Genomic DNA, 17,574 nt, shown 5'->3' on the forward strand with positions numbered 1-17,574 from the left:
CTGTTCTAGTCATCTTTTGAAATCAAGTGCTGCTGGTTTTGCCCTTCTCAGTTAAATGTGATGGTTATTTTAAGGGTAAAGTCTAATAAATGCCTGATGTACACAGTCTTCTAGAAGCATGCTGGCATCTGTCAGTATTCTTTTGCTATCTTTACCTCACAGAGCATTTACGGGTTCACTTTGCTCTGCGATAATACATTAATAAAAGCAGAACTCAGCATTTTCACGGAAAACAAGATCACAGATGATGATAAAAGCCCTGGCAAAATAATACGTGTAACAATTAGCAGAAATCAAATGAAAGCAATCAAAATGAAGTTCAAACAAAAAATCCCCTCAGATTTGGTGGGCCTCTTCAACGGAATACTTAAAGGGAGATTCAACCCCTAAAATTTAAATTCTGCCATCATTTACGCACCTTCAAGTTGTTCCAAATCTGCATACATTTATTTGTTTGATGACCACAGAAAGATATTTGCAAGAATGTTAGCAAGTGATAGTTGTAAGGCACCATTGACTACCATATTAGAAAAATTATTGTATCATTTTTTTTATTCTGTTGAAAACAAATGAAGGTATTTTGAGGAATGAGGCCGCAAAACGTTCTGGGGCATGTTTGACTATATTTTCTTCTATTATGGTAGAAAAAGATGACCCGGATCAGTTGCTAAAATTCTTCTAAATATATTTCTTTGTGTTCAACTGAACAAAGATATTTATACAGGTTTGAAACAACACTCCTATAGCTCATCATTAAAACAATGCAGTTATAGCTATATTTTAAGGACCCCTTTTGTTTGGGTGTGAGGAATGGTGGCTTCATACCACATCCAACATCCGTTTTCAAATGATAAAATCCATTCCAATCTAGTCTAATCCAAAAATCCATTTGAATATCATCTATGATGATCTATAAAAGAGAAACGATATACATGATATGATATCAGGGGAACTTCCTACTTCCCCTGTGAATGATATACATTTTTTTATCCTTGGCACCAGAAAATCACTTTAGTATTTTCCAAAAGTATTGGTGAAATAACAGATTTTATAACGTGGAAAAAGAAACTGTGTGGACTGATTCTAATATGTGAACTACTAAGCTTTAACTTTTGCTTGAAATGAACAGTCGGGCAGGGTACTTCCTTTCTGCAAGAAGTTTCCTGAGTGTAACAGTCAAACTAAGAGTAACTGCCATCAACACGCATGAGGGAAGTCGCACATGCTTCTTAGGTACGTACACAAGCCTGAAATTACTCATAAAAGTTATTTCTTTGCTAAAGAAATCATACTAATGTATTTGAGTCACTTTAAACCATAGAAGGCTTTATAATGTTTTAATTATGGGATTTATGTTCATATTTTTTAAATCACATTGTTGTGAACAGTTACGTTTTATGTGTTGCACTGTTTGTACCTGAAGGCTCTGCTGCCCTTGTCAAACACTGTATATAACTGGTTTTCAAATAATGACCACAAGTCTATACAGATTCAATCTCTGTTGACACCCCCTCCAGATCTGACAAATATGTGAATGTAACAGAAAATGTATACTGTAACAGAATGTGGTATGATTTTTCCAAGTTATATTCCTTAGTATGTTCAAAAAAAGCTTAAGTTTATTTAAAGTGTTGTCCATGTACATATACCATGTACAGTCTTGCCCAATGCACAGAGACCTGGTATGCAAAGGAACACAGTAACAACAAAACAAGCAAGAGTCATGGTGTTTGACGCAATTGATGATTAAGTAAAAGAAAGTGCTGTAACAATACAAACATGTTCCTCTTAACAAGAAGTGCATTTAATGAAAAGAATTGAAATATTATATGGACTGTGTGGCGTGATGGTTCATATTCTGCAGGATTCACTGCAAGAAAACTTGATTGAAAATATCTAGAGTAAACGTCAGACGGTTGTTGCACATTTGCAATTAATATAATTTCCTTATACACTTTTTCATGTAACTATTCAAAGGGACATACATGGAATTTTTAATATTTATTACATTTTGCTGTCCCTGGAATGAAACCTTATGACATTAGCATGGCTAGTGTAAGGCCCATCAGTTACAGTAAAGCTCAAACCTATTGCTTGAAACTAGTGTTGTAGTTGAGACCACCAAAACCGAGATCAAGACAAAACCGAGACCAGAGGGTGTCGAACTAGACCTTGAGGGGCCGAGACCAAGACCAAGGCAACCCGAGACCGTGTCGAGACCAAAACCAGCACTGCTAAAATTAATTCAAGAGATCCACAAAACACAAAAAATTCATAATAGAAGTAACAGTGATTTACTGTGCAGAAATGTATACGTTGAATATTTTATGTTCCATGTTTTATCACCAACCTACAGTAACATATTAACATTTTTGCGCAGGTAAAAATTCCAACAACAAAAGATGAAAAAAATTGTAAATACCCAAGATACATTTAAGTCTGTGACCCTCAACAAAACATTCAGTGACGTTATAAGTTTCATTGCTTTCTTATCAATAGCAAAATAGCTGCGTGTTGCTCAGAAATGCACAAAAGTTCAGATTTGTTCTAGATCTGTTTTGGACTAGCCAAAATAGAACAAAAACTTGCGTTTAATTGTGTCTAAAGTTTAAGTCATGCATTAACTCAAGGTTTATTGAATAATTACACAAAATCAATATCGCATCAGATGTTATGAAATGAAAAAACAAGATCTCATACACGTAGCCTTTTTGCAATCACATCTCGGAAATTGTGGGCCTTTGCGTGCATTCATTTTGTTGACAGATTTCTTGAAGACAATCCCCCATTCTTCTGTTACTAGCAGTAAGAGTAACTAAAGTAACAGAAGAATCAAATAAGGAGTGGTGAATGCTTTTAAAGTTTTTAAAATCACAATAATGATGTTCACACATAAATCAGACAAAGCACCAAAAATTTTGTGTAATTCCCACATTTGTGATCTTGACCGGTCTTGAAATAAATTCCGAGACCACTAAGTCTGAGACCAAGACAAGAACGAGACCAAAGACCATCAAATAATGGCCCTGAGACTCGAGTCTCTAGTACTACAACACTACTTGAAACGCTCCTTCCCACCCCAAGTGATGCAAAAGTTACAGCATGTAGAAATACAGTCATTGCATTTTCACCATATTGTGATGAAAAAACAATAAAAGTAAAAATAAAATATATATATATTGTGACACATTAAACAGTTGGGAACAAAGATGTTTAATTTCAAACAATAAAGAAAAAGTTTAAGGTTTGGGTTAAAGGATATCAAATATAATTTAGGTGCTGTCTATCTACTGTCATATCAATTAAATGGTTCTCGCATTAATTATGCTTAGTTAGCACAAAATCAAAACATTATTGAGCAATTTTGTTTAAACATAGCTTGGGACACATCTGTTAAAAGGTACAGTTGTTCCAAAACAGTATACATTTCTTTGTTCTGATGTGTCAGTAACCAAACAGTTCTTGGCCTTTATACAAATAGACTGATAAGTGTATAAGAAATATAAAGTTAGAGTAGTAAATAAAGGCAGGCGGCGAGCCCATATTCACATTTGATTTAGATGGGATAGCGTTATCATTACCTTAAAAAAATCTATGCATGTCTTCTAAAGAAAGCACACCATTTCAGAGAACATTTCAGCCGAAGGAAAAGCTCAGTTTTAGGTCAACCTCTGAAATTTCAATCTGTGCAAGACTGCAGCACATTGTCTGTAAATGACTGTCCCAAATCTGACGTTGACACACGCTGTGGCATTGTAATCTTTTTTCGCTTCCTTTGAAAAGACACAAAAAAAGTCCCTCGCATGAAACATTGTACGCTTGAATCATTTCTCTTCTAGATTCCATTCTTGAGATCGACAGTAGGCAGTGATTTGTTGGTAACGTGAGCCTTTGCATTCTGTGTATATGCTGAAGCATGTTTTTTTGCACACAAGAGCCTTTAAAACAATGCCCTCAAGCTTCCTGTTCAAAGATAGGCACCCACATCTATGTGAAGGTGCATGTTGCATCAGTTTTAAAAAGGCAGATTTCTTGTCTTTCATGTGTGCATCGGTGTGTGACTACGGGTCAAAGAATGTTCTTTTTAGTAATACCACAAAATGTGCGATATCTTAGATAACAACGCAAGTGCACTGAAACGTTTACTAAACATCATTAATTACATACTATGTCGCGGGTATATTAAAAATAGAATATTTCTCATAAAGATCTTTTTCTAGTAAAATAAATCTTAGACGTGCATGCGAGAACACCATCATAACACGGATGTTTCTCACAAGATGTGGTTAAAATCACACCCTAAGTGTAATCTCTCACTTTCTTTATAAACAGGTCGAGAAAACAACAATGAACATGTCACACAAGTACAACTATACCAGAATGGATGCTGCCACCTTGGCCATGTTTGACAACAAATGGACAAGTAATCTTGTCTCGGCCATCTATGTCATAGTGACTCTGGCCAACCTCAGTGGTAATGGACTCTCTCTGTTTCTGCTGTTGGTACGCACCTCTCCGAAGAGCCCGTCGATCATCTTCATGATCAACCTGACCCTGACTGACCTGATACTAGGAACTGTGCTTCCATTTCAGATCGTCTACCAAATGCAGGGCTACAACTGGACTTTGGGTACAGGGATGTGCAACTTGCTGACTGTTGTATTTTACGCCAACATGTACTGCTCTGTTTTGTCCATGACTGCCATAAGTGCTGACCGCTATCTGGGCATCGTGAAACCGATACGCTTCAGAGAGATGAGAAAGAATAAATATGCAGTCATTGCCTGTATATTTATGTGGCTATTGGTCCTTGCAATTCTGAGTCCTTTGGAAAGCTCAGATCTGACATATTATGTAACAGAGCGTGACATCGTCACCTGCTTCGACGTGTTAAGAAGAAACATGTTACCGTCCACTGCCCAATGGGCAGCTTTCCTGTTCGGGATGTTTTTTGTTCTCTTCCTCTGTCCGTTTATCATAACGGTGTATTGCTACATTAATATTATCTGGGTACTGGTCAGGAAGGCAAACAGTCATCAAAAAGGCCGTGCCGTGCGCCTGGCATGCGCTGTTTTGTTTGTGTTCATATTTTGTTTCGCACCCAATAACATATTACTTTTGGCACACACGATTACAAGACTGTACTATGACAAATCTCTTTATATCTACTATAAGCTTTCTCTCACTCTCAGTTGCATTAATAGTTGCATAGATCCATTTATATATTACTTTGCCTCTAAAGAGTTCCGTCGAAAGCTAAGACAAATGCTGAGGTTGCAGACTCTCAGCACGACAGAGTCTCAAATGATGGAGGGCCAAAGGGAGAGCATTTTCTCTGCCCGCACAACAGTCAATGCAAATGAGGACTGTGACAACATTTAGTTTATTTATAAGAGTTTATGAGCTAAATCTGAACTCGAAGCTGCACTGCCAAATGTGTCAGACCCGTGTGCTAACCAGGAGACCACCGCATCATGACATCATTTTCAAAATTAGAAACATTCATAAAGAATATTCGAAGAATGACTTTCTGTTTTTTAGATTAGTTTTGGTTGTTTTATGATGGACCTTGCATTTGTTCTGATTTCATTTCCTGGCAGGGCAGCTGAGGAAAAGCATGCCAGTCACATGCCTTTTCGAAGTAAAATTAACAGGTTGTGTGTTGGAAGTGTGTAGAATTATTGGGAAACTATTTCATGTTTTGTGCTTTACTGTAAAAAAACAGTATATTAAAATGACTCGTGGCAGCTATTGGACATCTACAAATGATTTAAGCTGTAATATGTTCTGTTCGGGCTGTTTTAGTATTTATTATACATATTTTAAGATGTTTATAACATTACTGCATTATACTGTTTTTTCCTGTTTCAAAGTGAAGTGCACTCAGGCTGTACAGTTTTTCGCACCTGTGGTAACAAAGTCACTGTGGGACACTTATTTTGTCACCTTAAATTGAATAAAAACATTTTATTTGCATTTGTGGTGTGAGTGTGCACAAACAAGCCTCTCATTTGCATCTAAAGAAGTTTGCATGGTTTTCACATTAGAGAACATCAAAGTCAATAAGTAATAGGCTATTTTCTACCCAGGTTTTGAGTCCAGCTCGACAAACGCTCTGTTTTATGGGCGTGCCGCGAGGAAGACTTGGAAGTAAATGCTTACTGTAATGATTGGATATCAGTTTGTTAGTAAACTTAGTTGGAGCCTTCTGTGAATTTGGTTAGACATGTAGGCCTACGTACCATTAGCTTGCATATTATCAGGACAAATCCAGCGATCTCTAACAAAGCAATAGTGACGCATAGTACAAATATGTTTGACTCACATCAGATTGCTGCGGCATTGCTGTCGGATCCAATACTGACTGCACAGCACTGCTTTTTAATTTTAGTGTCTGCGCAAATCAAGAGCTGACAGGTCTTTAAAAATAAACTTTAACCACGTTCCTAATGTCGGAAACCAAAGGAGGGTTATGCAGAGACTGTGTTCTACCACAACCAGGCACAATATTTAGCGATATTTTTGACAGCATTTTTATTGCTTGCTCGCTCTATCTGGTTCCGCGCCACTTGTGTTATTTCATTACTGTCATTAGCAAACCAGTGGGCGGGGCTAGAGAAGTGACATTCTTCTGTGGAGGCGGTGTTCAACCTATCTATGATGGTGCATTCCAGGACCTGGCGTTCGCTGAGCCTGGTCTCAATTACAATTGTCATTTCATTAACAAGGGCCTTTTCAGTTCTGACACTTACAGGAAGTTCACTTGAATACGACTACCTCTTATATAACAAAAGCTCAGGTTCAAATGTCTTAATTCACCCCCCCCCCCCCCCCCTTTAAAGAGACAGTTCGCACAATGTGTCCAAGTAAAGTTGTTTACAAATGTGAAGGCTGCGGCTCAGTATACACAACAATGGAAGATATTAGAAGAAATGCACTTTGCAGTATCCAACATGTTTTAAAACTGATTTCATCAGGATCCGAAAATGACTCTAAAAGAACACAAACAATGGCCTTCTCAGATGCCATTCATCTCTTGCTTCATCACAACAGTGTCCACCTTACCAAAACCACCGTAAAATCGCTTTGCAACATTTTGTCGGGGCTGAACTACCCTGGTTACCCAATGATGCATGTTATGAGCACGTCTCTCCATTTCAACATTATTTATAATATCGATTGACTGTTAAAATACCACGTGCTAGGTTTCGTCATGTACTTTGTAACAGTTAGTCTGTATAAGTGTATGTTTTAAATATAAATTAGTTGCATGTTATAAGGCCCTGGAAATTTCGGCCTCCGGTATTGCAGTCGGATAATATTGGCGGTGGCCGGAATCGCCTACTATACTCTCATTCACCATTCCCTACATTAGTTCACTAATATAATACACTTTAAGCAGCGGGACACTGGAAATGCTCCGGGCGCCATCTTCTGCCGAGACCCGGGAATTCATTCAGCGCGAGCGTCACAGAGCTAGCCGCAATCGTACATCGGTTGTACACTCGTTATTATGATGCATCATGGGAGCAGCGTCGAGTAAACTACCTGTAGTTGTTTCTGAATATATCGTGTACTTGTGTAAATCACTGTGCACATGCGCAGTGGGGCCCAGTCTTGTTGGCTACTGCGCATGTGCGAGAGTAGACTCCACCTTCGTATCTCAGAGCGTACTGCGTAACCGTAGATTGTCGGAAGCGAGAAGGGTTGCGTGAAAACAGCTGACTTTCCAGGTAAAGTTTCAGAACACAGCGTAAATGAATTATTTGTTTGTACCGCTTTATTCTAAAGAGGTGAACACGCCACTTCTGACTGATTATGGTAATATCTGCTGTTCGTTATGATACAAGGGAATTCTTGCATGCTTATTATGCCCGGTTAACTACCCGGACTAGCAAAAGAACACCTCCAATGCATCCACACCATACTTCACATAAATCTTAAAAGCATTTGTACTTACATTTACATTTAGTCATTTAGCAGACGCTTTTATCCAAAGCGACTTACAGATGAGGAAACATTGGAAGCAATTATAACAGCATAGGCAACAAAATACACAAGTGCATCAGACTAGTCCAATAAAGCCTAGCACAGTATACAAAGCTAAGAATTAGCTTTGTATACTTGCAGATCAAATGCTTTTCCTGGTTGTGAAGTTGCAAGCTCTGCTCTGTCAAGAAAGATACTAACGTCACGTCACATGATCTGAATGGTGTTGACATGTGGTGTCGTTTTCCCACTCTACGATAGACCTTTGGAAGTAACAAAAAGGAGAAGTGTAACATGCTGTTAAATCCAGTAATGTCCAAGCTGAGCAGCAAGCTTGTGGTTTTGGCAAGTGCATCCCCAAGACGGCTAGAGATTTTGACCAATGCTGTAAGTTTTTCTTAAGGTTTTAATGTGCAGATAATGAACTTGATAAGATTATCAAGTGTGATAAGATTACTGATTTCTCTTGTCTTCCTCTGGACTGATGAGACAGGGTTTACGGTTCGAGGTTGTGCCCTCATGGTTTAAAGAAACTTTGGACAAATCCTTGTTTAAAACCCCATATGAATATGCGGTGGAGACAGCTAAACAGAAGGCTTTGGAGGTGGCTCAGCGAATGCCCTTTGTGAGTTGTGCATTTCTTGATCTAACTTTGTAGCTTTATCTTCGTTGTTTCAGTTGTCTGTGTTGTAAGTTTTTACGTTACAGTATGTTACTTGTGCAGAAACATCTGAAGACTCCGGATATTGTTATTGGAGCAGACACTGTAGTGGTAAGTATGTTTAAATAAAACACATTGTGTTCCGAAGTTTGCTTCACTAAAAATGTCTTTGCATTATATCATTAGACAATTGAGGGTTTGATCTTGGAGAAGCCCACAGATAAACAAGATGCTTACCATATGCTGTCAAGGTGCATTTCATTTAATATTGACTTTGCATATGTATTGTCACTTATTTTAGTGAAAGAGCTGAAGTCATTTGTAATCTATGTATTACAGGTTGAGTGGCAAGGAACATAGTGTCTTCACAGGTGTGGCTATTGTGATCTGCCAAGAGAAGAAGGGTATGTTTTAATGTTTTACAAATGTACAAACATTTAGAGATTTGTTTAAAAGGATAGTTCACCCAAAAGTTAAAATTATTTCATTATTTTCTCATGTTGTTTCACATCTGGATACATATTTCTTTATTCGGCTACACACATTCTTACAAATAACTTCATTTGTGTTCAGTGGTACAATATACAGGTTTGAAACAACTTGAGGTTAATGCTGACAGAATTTTTATTTTTGGTTGAAAAATCCTTTTAAAGATAATGATTGAAAAAATATTTTTTTTTTCGTTTCAGGATCAAACACTGAGTACAAAGTGGTAGATTTTTATGAAGAGACAAAAGTTAAGTTTGCAGACTTGTCTGAGGAGATGCTGTGGGAATACATCAACAGTGGAGAGCCCATGTGAGTTGATAAGCTTGCTTTATACATGATATATAATAATATATTGAGTGTAATATCTTATGGTCATCCTAAACCGAATTTAACTTGTTGAACCTTGGAATTTGGACTTAGTGGAGTGTGTATTTTTGTTGTTTGCTTTGACATGCTAAAAAAGTAGTTTCAGCAAAGTAAATCTGTGATAAACCTATTTCTCTTGACCTTTTACCTATCATGCAGATTTTGGTCTGTGATAAAACTTTGCATTTTACAGGGATAAGGCTGGTGGCTATGGAATCCAGGCATTGGGAGGCATGTTGGTGGAGTATGTGCAGGGAGATTTCCTTAATGTGGTGGGCTTTCCTCTAAATCACTTCTGCAAGCAGCTTGGACTGCTTTTCAATGGCCCACCTGAGAGTCCTGCTCACAAAATCAAACGGGAAGACTTGAGTGCATCTGATGGGTCTTGGACTGTGGTCCACAGCCTGTCAAAGTGTGTCGCAAATGGGGAGGTTGAGCAGCAGGAAACCAGCAATGGTAGGGATGCCAGTCAGACATCAATGCGAGAACAGAATGTAATGGGGACGGCATGTTCTACATGTGACAGACAGGATGTACCCCACAGTATCATGAACCTAATAGATGGGTTCAAAGCTTCAAAGGTACCACAGTAGGCTTTTTATGATTATTTATGCTATTCTGATATTTTTATGTATTTTAAGTTTTTATGTTGGTTATGTATTATTTAATACATTTTGCACTAAAACATGATTGACAGTGTGTTTTCATATGCTGTATAGTAGACGCGAGGAATAATTTCAGGCATGTTTCTGCAACATGTTTTGTTCTTCAGACTTTATTCACAGCATCCAAACTGAAGGTGTTTGATGTATTGAACAGCTCTAATGGTCTGACATTGGAAGAGGTAGCCAGCCAAATCAATGGTTCTGTTTTCGGTATAGAAAGGCTTCTGGATGCTGCTGTTTCCTTAGGGCTACTAGAAAGGGTCAAACAGCAAGATGACAAAAATGGTAAATCAGTTGTCATCTTTTATTCGATGCAGAAACTGTTAAAATCTTGTTTTTAACCTGGTTTCTGTTGAGGGAAAATGCATTTCTTTAGACAACAGCTAGACTTCGCGTTTTCTTTTTATATGTGGATTCTGAAACATCTGAAAGCTCACAGTTAATTTATAACATACAATTGCTTCCTCTGTCTATTGAAATATTAAGCAATGCATGGCTTCATTTCTATGGAGACATATCAGTCTCCATACATTTCCACCCACAGTATATTACATGTTTTATTCATTGACCTATATGCATGTAACATTGTTCATTGTCCATAGCAGTGTACAGAAATACGGAAGAGGCTAGGCGGTTTCTAGTATCAGACAGTCCATTGTCTCTGCATGGATACATCCTCCACTGCAATGATATGGTGTGGCCTCTCTTCAGTCACTTAGAGAGTGCTGTCAGAGAGGGAACCAGTCAACATGAGCAGGCCTTTGGGAAGATGAATAAGGACATGTTTCAGGTAAACATTTTTGCTCACAGATGGAACTCTTTAAAAGGTATGAACATCCTAAATAAAACCAATGTGAGTGAATTATTTTCTCATTTTATGCTAGGATGTCTACTACAGTCAAGATGATGTTAAGATTCGATTTATGAAGGCAATGCACAGCATCGTGAAGGTGACCGGGAAAGATGTGGCAATGGCATTTGATCTTTCATCCTTTAAAACAGCTTGTGACATTGGAGGTACCTGCCTTTTCTATGATGTGCTCATGAATTTTAGGGGATTGTTGGAACATTAATGATCTGGGGTCAACGTTAGAGCAGTAACACATTTAATAATTTTATTTCTATACAGTACAGCCGTGAGAAAATACCAAAGACCATTCCAAATTTAAATTTTTAAGCTGCATTTATACACTGACCTAAAGGATTATTAGGAACACCTGTTCAATTTCTCATTAATGCAATTATCTAATCAACCAATCACATGGCAGTTGCTTCAATGCATTTAGGGGTGTGGTCCTGGTCAAGACAATCTCCTGAACTCCAAACTGAATGTCAGAATGGGAAAGAAAGGTGATTTAAGCAATTTTGAGCGTGGCATGGTTGTTGGTGCCAGACGGGCCGGTCTGAGTATTTCACAATCTGCTCAGTTACTGGGATTTTCACACACAACCATTTCTAGGGTTTACAAAGAATGGTGTGAAAAGGGAAAAACATTCAGTATGCGGCAGTCCTGTGGGCGAAAATGCCTTGTTGATGCTAGAGGTCAGAGGAGAATGGGCCGACTTATTCAAGCTGATAGAAGAGCAACTTTGACTGAAATATCCTCTCATTACAACCGAGGTATGCAGCAAAGCATTTGTGAAGCCACAACACACACAACCTTGAGGCGGATGGGCTGGATGGAATGCCACGGCCTACCTGAGCATTGTTTCTGACCATGTCCATCCCTTTATGACCACCATGATGGCTACTTCCAGCAGGATAATGCACCATGTCACAAAGCTCAAATCATTTCAAATTGGTTTCTTGAACATGACAATGAGTTCCCTGTACTAAAATGGCCCCCACAGTCACCAGATCTCAACCCAATAGAGCATCTTTGGGATGTGGTGGAACGGGAGCTTTGTGCCCTGGATGTGCATCCCACAAATCTCTACAACTGCAAGATGCTATCCTATCAATATGGGCCAACATTTCTAAAGAATGCTTTCAGCACCTTGTTGAATCAATGTCACGTAGAATTAAGGCAGTTCTGAAGGCAAAAGGGGGTCAAACAAAGCATTAGTATGGTGTTCCTAATAATCCTTTAGGTGAGTGTAAATGTATTGTGGCCATTCCTGTCCAGTGTCTGTTGAATTTCAAATCAAACCTTAGGAGTGACATAAAGTGACATCATCCAATAGCAATGTGAAAGACTGACAGCATCACATGACACATAAAACATTTTTTACTGCATTAAAAATAATATTTGAACTTCTCCTAAATAGATGTACAAATATTACTGTTGTACAGCTTAAAAGTGAATATGAGCATGTTTTCTGTGCAATTTTTGAGCTCTGAAAAAATATGTATATTATTTATATATAATTGACCTTTTTGCTTCAATTTTCATTTTCTGCAAATAAATGCAAATAGAAACAATATTTGTATTTGGAATTTGGGAGAAATATTGTTAGTAGTTCACAGAATGAAACAAATAATCGTTTGACTTAATGTCCCTAAATAGTATATTTAGAAATGCTGAAAATAATTTCTTATTTTATAATTTACCACTCATTAATAAACTGGTTAATCGTACGGACTGATAGAAAATGTAGTGCTGCACAATTCTTAGTTGTCTAGACTTGAGTGAGTGGCTGCGAGAGCTTAAGATAAGATCTTGCATAATATGAGATTTTATTACAGGATAGTGCATGCATATTTTATTTTGAAAGTGCTTGCTTTCGAAAGCAGAACTCGAAAAGAGTTGTAAACCAAATTTAGTGCTTATGTGTGACTATAGTTGTTGAGTTCTCCTTTTATGCCAGAGACACCTGTATTTCAAGTAAAAAAACAAAGTTTTATGGTATATGCTGAATATTTACAAAGCTTTTTTTGCACAGGTTGCACTGGTGCAATGGCATACGAATTAACGGAAGCCCATCCGGGACTGTTGGTTACTGTATTTGACTTGCCACGAGTCATTGAGATGAGACGGCACTTTCAACCAAGAGCACACAATGACAGAGTGACGTTTGTTGCAGGTCAGTTAAACCTCAACTGTTCAATAACTAAGTGGTTATAAAACTGAACTAAAGAGTTCCCCTAGCACGTACATTTCACTGCTGGGTTGTATGTGTGGCTAGGTGGTACTTAATTGTTTTATTTTTTTAAATAGGGGATTTCTTTAAAGATGACCTACCTCAAGCAGACCTTTATATTCTTGCACGGATTCTCCATGACTGGTCAGATGAGAAAGTTCATGTACTATTAAATAAACTGTCCCAAGTGTGCACACCAGGTAATTTCCTCAAAAAATTATTTTAATACAATAATTTATTTGAAAAATTATAAACTCTACAAGGTTGACATATGTTTTTGCTTTTTTTATTTAACTTATTTCTTAATCTGAGTGTCTTTCTGTAAGTCCTTCTGTTCATGACATTTTATGACTATCACTGCAGCCATCTCCCTGGTTGATTTTCTTGTTTTTATAAATGAATGAATGACACACAGGCTGTGGGCTTCTGGTATCTGAGATTCTCCTGGATGAAGAGAGGAGAAGACCAAGCCGAGCTCTGTTCCAGGCTCTCAGCATGACTGAAGGAAAGCAGAGGAGCGCCAGAGAATACAGCGACTTACTGGAGAACCACGGCTTCACTACACAAGAGATCAAATACACAAACAATCTTCTGGATGCCATGCTCTTTATCAAAGAAGACTCAAATGACAAAAGAACATTACTAGCTAGTTCTTCAGCATCTATTGAGACAGCAGAACTTGTGTGATGTAAATGTGTGGCACACCATCAATGTTTTTAACTGTGAACATTTCTAAATCTAAAAATGATGATCTGTATATAATTATTATTCTTAATCACAGGGTGGATTCTATTTATACTGTTGATGGCACATTCAAATAAATAGAGTTTTTAATTAAAAGACAGCATTGTGGTGTTTAATATTGATAGGCCTACACAGCTTTATTTGAGAACTATATATTTGTTTTGGACACCAGACAAAAACTCTTTAACGTCATGTGTGCGTTTGTAGATATCGCGATAAACCCCGTGAGCTTGTGCAGCCCATCCTCCGCAGTATCGCCTCCATCACTTTCCGCTCTACCTACTGCTGGCTTCTCCAGCGGTTAAACCATACTGTGCTGATAAAATACTGAGCTGCTATCTTTGCGCTGCCATGGCTGATGCCGCAATATCTTTTGCTAAAGACTTTCTAGCAGGCGGAGTTGCTGCTGCTATTTCCAAAACTGCGGTCGCACCGATAGAGAGAGTCAAACTGCTGCTGCAGGTGAGAACGTGACGTTCCCGAGCGCGAGATAAATCGTTACTCTTTACGTTCTTTACGCAGTATGACATTATGCATGGTAATGCATCTCGCATTGCATCGTTTTCTATCGTATCATCGAATAACAACATCAGGTCCAGTGACCTGAGATGCGCTTTGTCCTTTAGAGGCCACGTTTATATTCTCTGAAACATCCGCATCCCGTAGATGCATCTCAAACTGCCTCTCTGAAACCACCTTTTTGCTTTTTTCTATTTTGCTTGCTCATTTGCATTCTTGCTATGTGACGTCAATAATGATAAATAATCAATAATGATCTAAATATATATAAAATATCAAAATCCACACAGAATTTTGTGTTTACCTTCACAGGTACAACATGCCAGCAAGCAAATCAGTGCAGACAAACAGTACAAAGGTATTATCGACTGCATTGTGAGGATTCCCAAAGAGCAAGGCTTTGTCTCTTTCTGGCGTGGCAACTTAGCTAACGTCATTCGCTACTTCCCCACACAAGCCCTCAACTTTGCCTTCAAGGACAAGTACAAACAAATTTTCCTGGGTGGTGTCGATAAGCACACGCAGTTCTGGCGATACTTCCTGGGTAACCTGGCATCTGGTGGGGCTGCTGGAGCCACTTCCCTCTGCTTCGTCTACCCTCTAGATTTTGCTCGTACCCGCCTAGCTGCAGATGTAGGGAAAGCTGGCAGCACGAGGGAGTTCAATGGGTTGGCTGACTGCTTGGCCAAAATCTTTAGGTCTGATGGGCTGCGGGGTCTATACCAGGGCTTCAATGTCTCTGTTCAGGGTATCATTATCTACAGGGCAGCTTACTTTGGAGTCTACGACACTGCCAAAGGTAATAAGATTGTTTCTGCTGATCAAATCTGACTTTACCAGTGAGGTTTTCCTATTATCCGTAACCAGACCTCTACTTGCATGTGCAGGCATGCTTCCAGACCCTAATAACACCCACATCGTGGTCAGTTGGATGATTGCACAAACTGTGACGGCAGTAGCCGGCGTAATCTCCTATCCCTTTGACACTGTTCGCCGTCGAATGATGATGCAGTCTGGACGCAGAGGAGGTATAAAACATCTTTCAGCTCAATGCACTCATTTTCAATAACCCCTCTTCTTCTCTATGTAAGCATTTGTTTATTTTAACCGAATTATTTGCATTTTATCTTTCCAGCGGATATTATGTACACAGGAACCCTTGACTGCTGGAGGAAGATAGCTCGCGACGAGGGTGGCAAAGCATTCTTCAAAGGGGCTCTGTCCAATGTATTCAGAGGAATGGGGGGGGCTTTTGTGCTGGTGTTGTATGATGAATTCAAGAAGTTTGTTTGAACAACAAGTGCTAAGAGAAAGAAATAATAGTAGAATAGATTTTACCTCACAATTCAATCCCTGTCCACTCCACACAAATGTGGTCTTGGTTAGTCTTAGATGTAATTAAGGGCATCTTATATTTTATCAGAATGAAAGCACCCCTCTTTGTCATTTAAGCGTGAATACAGACTAAAGCTTTTGATGTTGTGCAGTGCCTATCAAGAGCAGTTATATTTTATTAGAAAGAAAGTATTTCCGTGATGTAAGCACGAAAACACGCTTTGTCCCTATGTAGAGCTTTGATGTTGTACAGTTAAAAGGGCACGAGTATACCTAAAGAAATGATATACAAAATGGGTTGCGTATAAAATGTGAGCACAAAATAGATGCACGCTCAAAATCAATTAAAATCATGCGCTTGTTGATTTTTTTGTTTATATATATCTCCACGTCATTGTTTAGGCATTATTAATAGATTGGTAATTAGAGTCCATGATGCAGTAGCATAATACTTCCTCAAGATGGCGTGACGCGACTGCCTTCTTCTGCGATCACAGTGTTTAGACCCGTGTCCCAAAATGCTGTGGTAACAAGGGGGTTCAGAATCACCCCAAACAAAATACGGAGTTCAAACACCGCAGCATAATGTTCCACACTTAAAACGCTTTCTCCCGTCACGAGTTGGACTTGACAAGAGTTTTTGTCAAATGGAGTCAAGGCGGTATTAAATATGACGCTTTAATTCACAACAGATTTGCCCTTTATCAGTCTCAGCAGTGAATAAAGACAGTAAAGTAATCCAGCAGAGAATGCGTGGAGCCAGAGACAGAGCATTTCACAGTCAAACGTTATGTGACATGAAAAGTGCATTTCCATGACTTCTCTTTTTGGAAGTCCGCGTAAGTATTTTCCATCTTGGATAATAAGGGGAGTCATATTTTCATGCTCATTTTGCTGTCAGTCTCGGTGTTTGGTTGCGTCAGTCTGATCTTGATTAAGTAGATCCCGCTTTCAAAAGTAGAAATGTGAGGAAGGCCATTTTGAGTTCAGCAATGACACTGAAACATTATATTCATTTTAGCATGTAAAGCTGTTATAATCTTATGTCACACTGTGTAAAGAGAAACAGTGTAGCCTACTTATAGACTACTTGCAAGTATTTGAAAGCGAAGAATGCTTGTATGTAATAAAAGCGGACACCGTATTTTCTCATGTTTCTGTATATCTTATCTCTTCAAAATAGATACAAATTTTAATAACTTTTTTATGTAAAATACTAATATAATATATAGGTTGTTATTAACAATGCTTCACTTAGGCCTAAAGTCCAGAAGAACTTCCGGTTTCAGTTTTTATTTATTTATTAATAATTATTATGTTTTTAAGTCTTCTTATGATATATAATTAAATCTTAAACACATTTGTTTAACATAATTATAATATATATATTTTATAGATGCTGTATTTGTGTAGTAAAACGGAAGTAGTTCTAGATTGCTCATGACGTCATTACACTGAAGCTACCGCGCCGCCATGTTGGTAGCCCAAACGTTCAATTATATTAAAAGGGAGTATCACACATATTAATGATAAAACGGTAATTTACCCGTCTCCGTTTTTATATCTGAAGTCTCGCAGTACGTTCTTACAACGCAAATGTCTTAAGTGTGTTATTGGTTGATTATTTAAAATAAGGGATTTTCCCGTCTTATTATTAGATATAGAGTGAGTTACGTGTGCTTATTCTGAAATCTAAATATAGGCTGTATTGTTCTTTGACGCTGCC

General features: G+C 38.2%; 3 protein-coding genes across 6 annotated transcripts; all 3 read left to right on the plus strand.

Annotated features, from left to right (window-relative positions):
* Positions 1 to 1,149: 1,149 nt before the first annotated feature.
* p2ry8 (P2Y receptor family member 8) lies at positions 1,150 to 5,976 on the plus strand. The gene is made up of 2 exons (XM_079463672.1): positions 1,150 to 1,233; positions 4,333 to 5,976. Exon 2 carries the CDS (start codon positions 4,348 to 4,350, stop codon positions 5,380 to 5,382), a length of 1,035 nt encoding a protein of 344 aa, XP_079319798.1. The 5' UTR covers positions 1,150 to 1,233; positions 4,333 to 4,347; the 3' UTR covers positions 5,383 to 5,976.
* A 1,397-nt stretch (positions 5,977 to 7,373) lies between these two features.
* On the plus strand, positions 7,374 to 14,218 carry asmtl (acetylserotonin O-methyltransferase-like). Of its 4 annotated transcripts, none has more exons than XM_079463952.1 (14): positions 7,374 to 7,733; positions 8,251 to 8,376; positions 8,483 to 8,614; positions 8,714 to 8,761; positions 8,837 to 8,901; positions 8,990 to 9,054; positions 9,340 to 9,448; positions 9,699 to 10,086; positions 10,278 to 10,455; positions 10,776 to 10,960; positions 11,055 to 11,187; positions 13,053 to 13,193; positions 13,328 to 13,450; positions 13,666 to 14,182. In XM_079463952.1, exons 2-14 carry the CDS (start codon positions 8,284 to 8,286, stop codon positions 13,935 to 13,937), a joined length of 1,932 nt encoding a protein of 643 aa, XP_079320078.1. In that variant the 5' UTR covers positions 7,374 to 7,733; positions 8,251 to 8,283; the 3' UTR covers positions 13,938 to 14,182. The 4 variants fall into 4 exon arrangements, with proteins under 4 accessions (XP_079320078.1, XP_079320077.1, XP_079320076.1 ...); XM_079463951.1 differs by having other exon boundaries at positions 7,440 to 7,733; positions 10,773 to 10,960; positions 13,666 to 14,218; XM_079463950.1 differs by lacking the exon at positions 7,374 to 7,733 and adding an exon at positions 7,742 to 7,821 and having other exon boundaries at positions 13,666 to 14,086.
* slc25a6 (solute carrier family 25 member 6) lies at positions 14,216 to 16,993 on the plus strand. Its single transcript, XM_079463953.1, has 4 exons — positions 14,216 to 14,456; positions 14,826 to 15,312; positions 15,401 to 15,541; positions 15,649 to 16,993. The coding sequence occupies exons 1-4, from the start codon at positions 14,346 to 14,348 to the stop codon at positions 15,804 to 15,806; spliced, it is 897 nt and encodes a 298-aa protein (XP_079320079.1). The 5' UTR covers positions 14,216 to 14,345; the 3' UTR covers positions 15,807 to 16,993.
* Positions 16,994 to 17,574: the final 581 nt, after the last annotated feature.

The sequence above is a fragment of the Barbatula barbatula genome, assembly GCF_947034865.1.
Source record: "Barbatula barbatula genome assembly, chromosome: 9".
In the NCBI taxonomy this organism is placed as follows: Eukaryota; Metazoa; Chordata; class Actinopteri; order Cypriniformes; family Nemacheilidae; genus Barbatula; species Barbatula barbatula.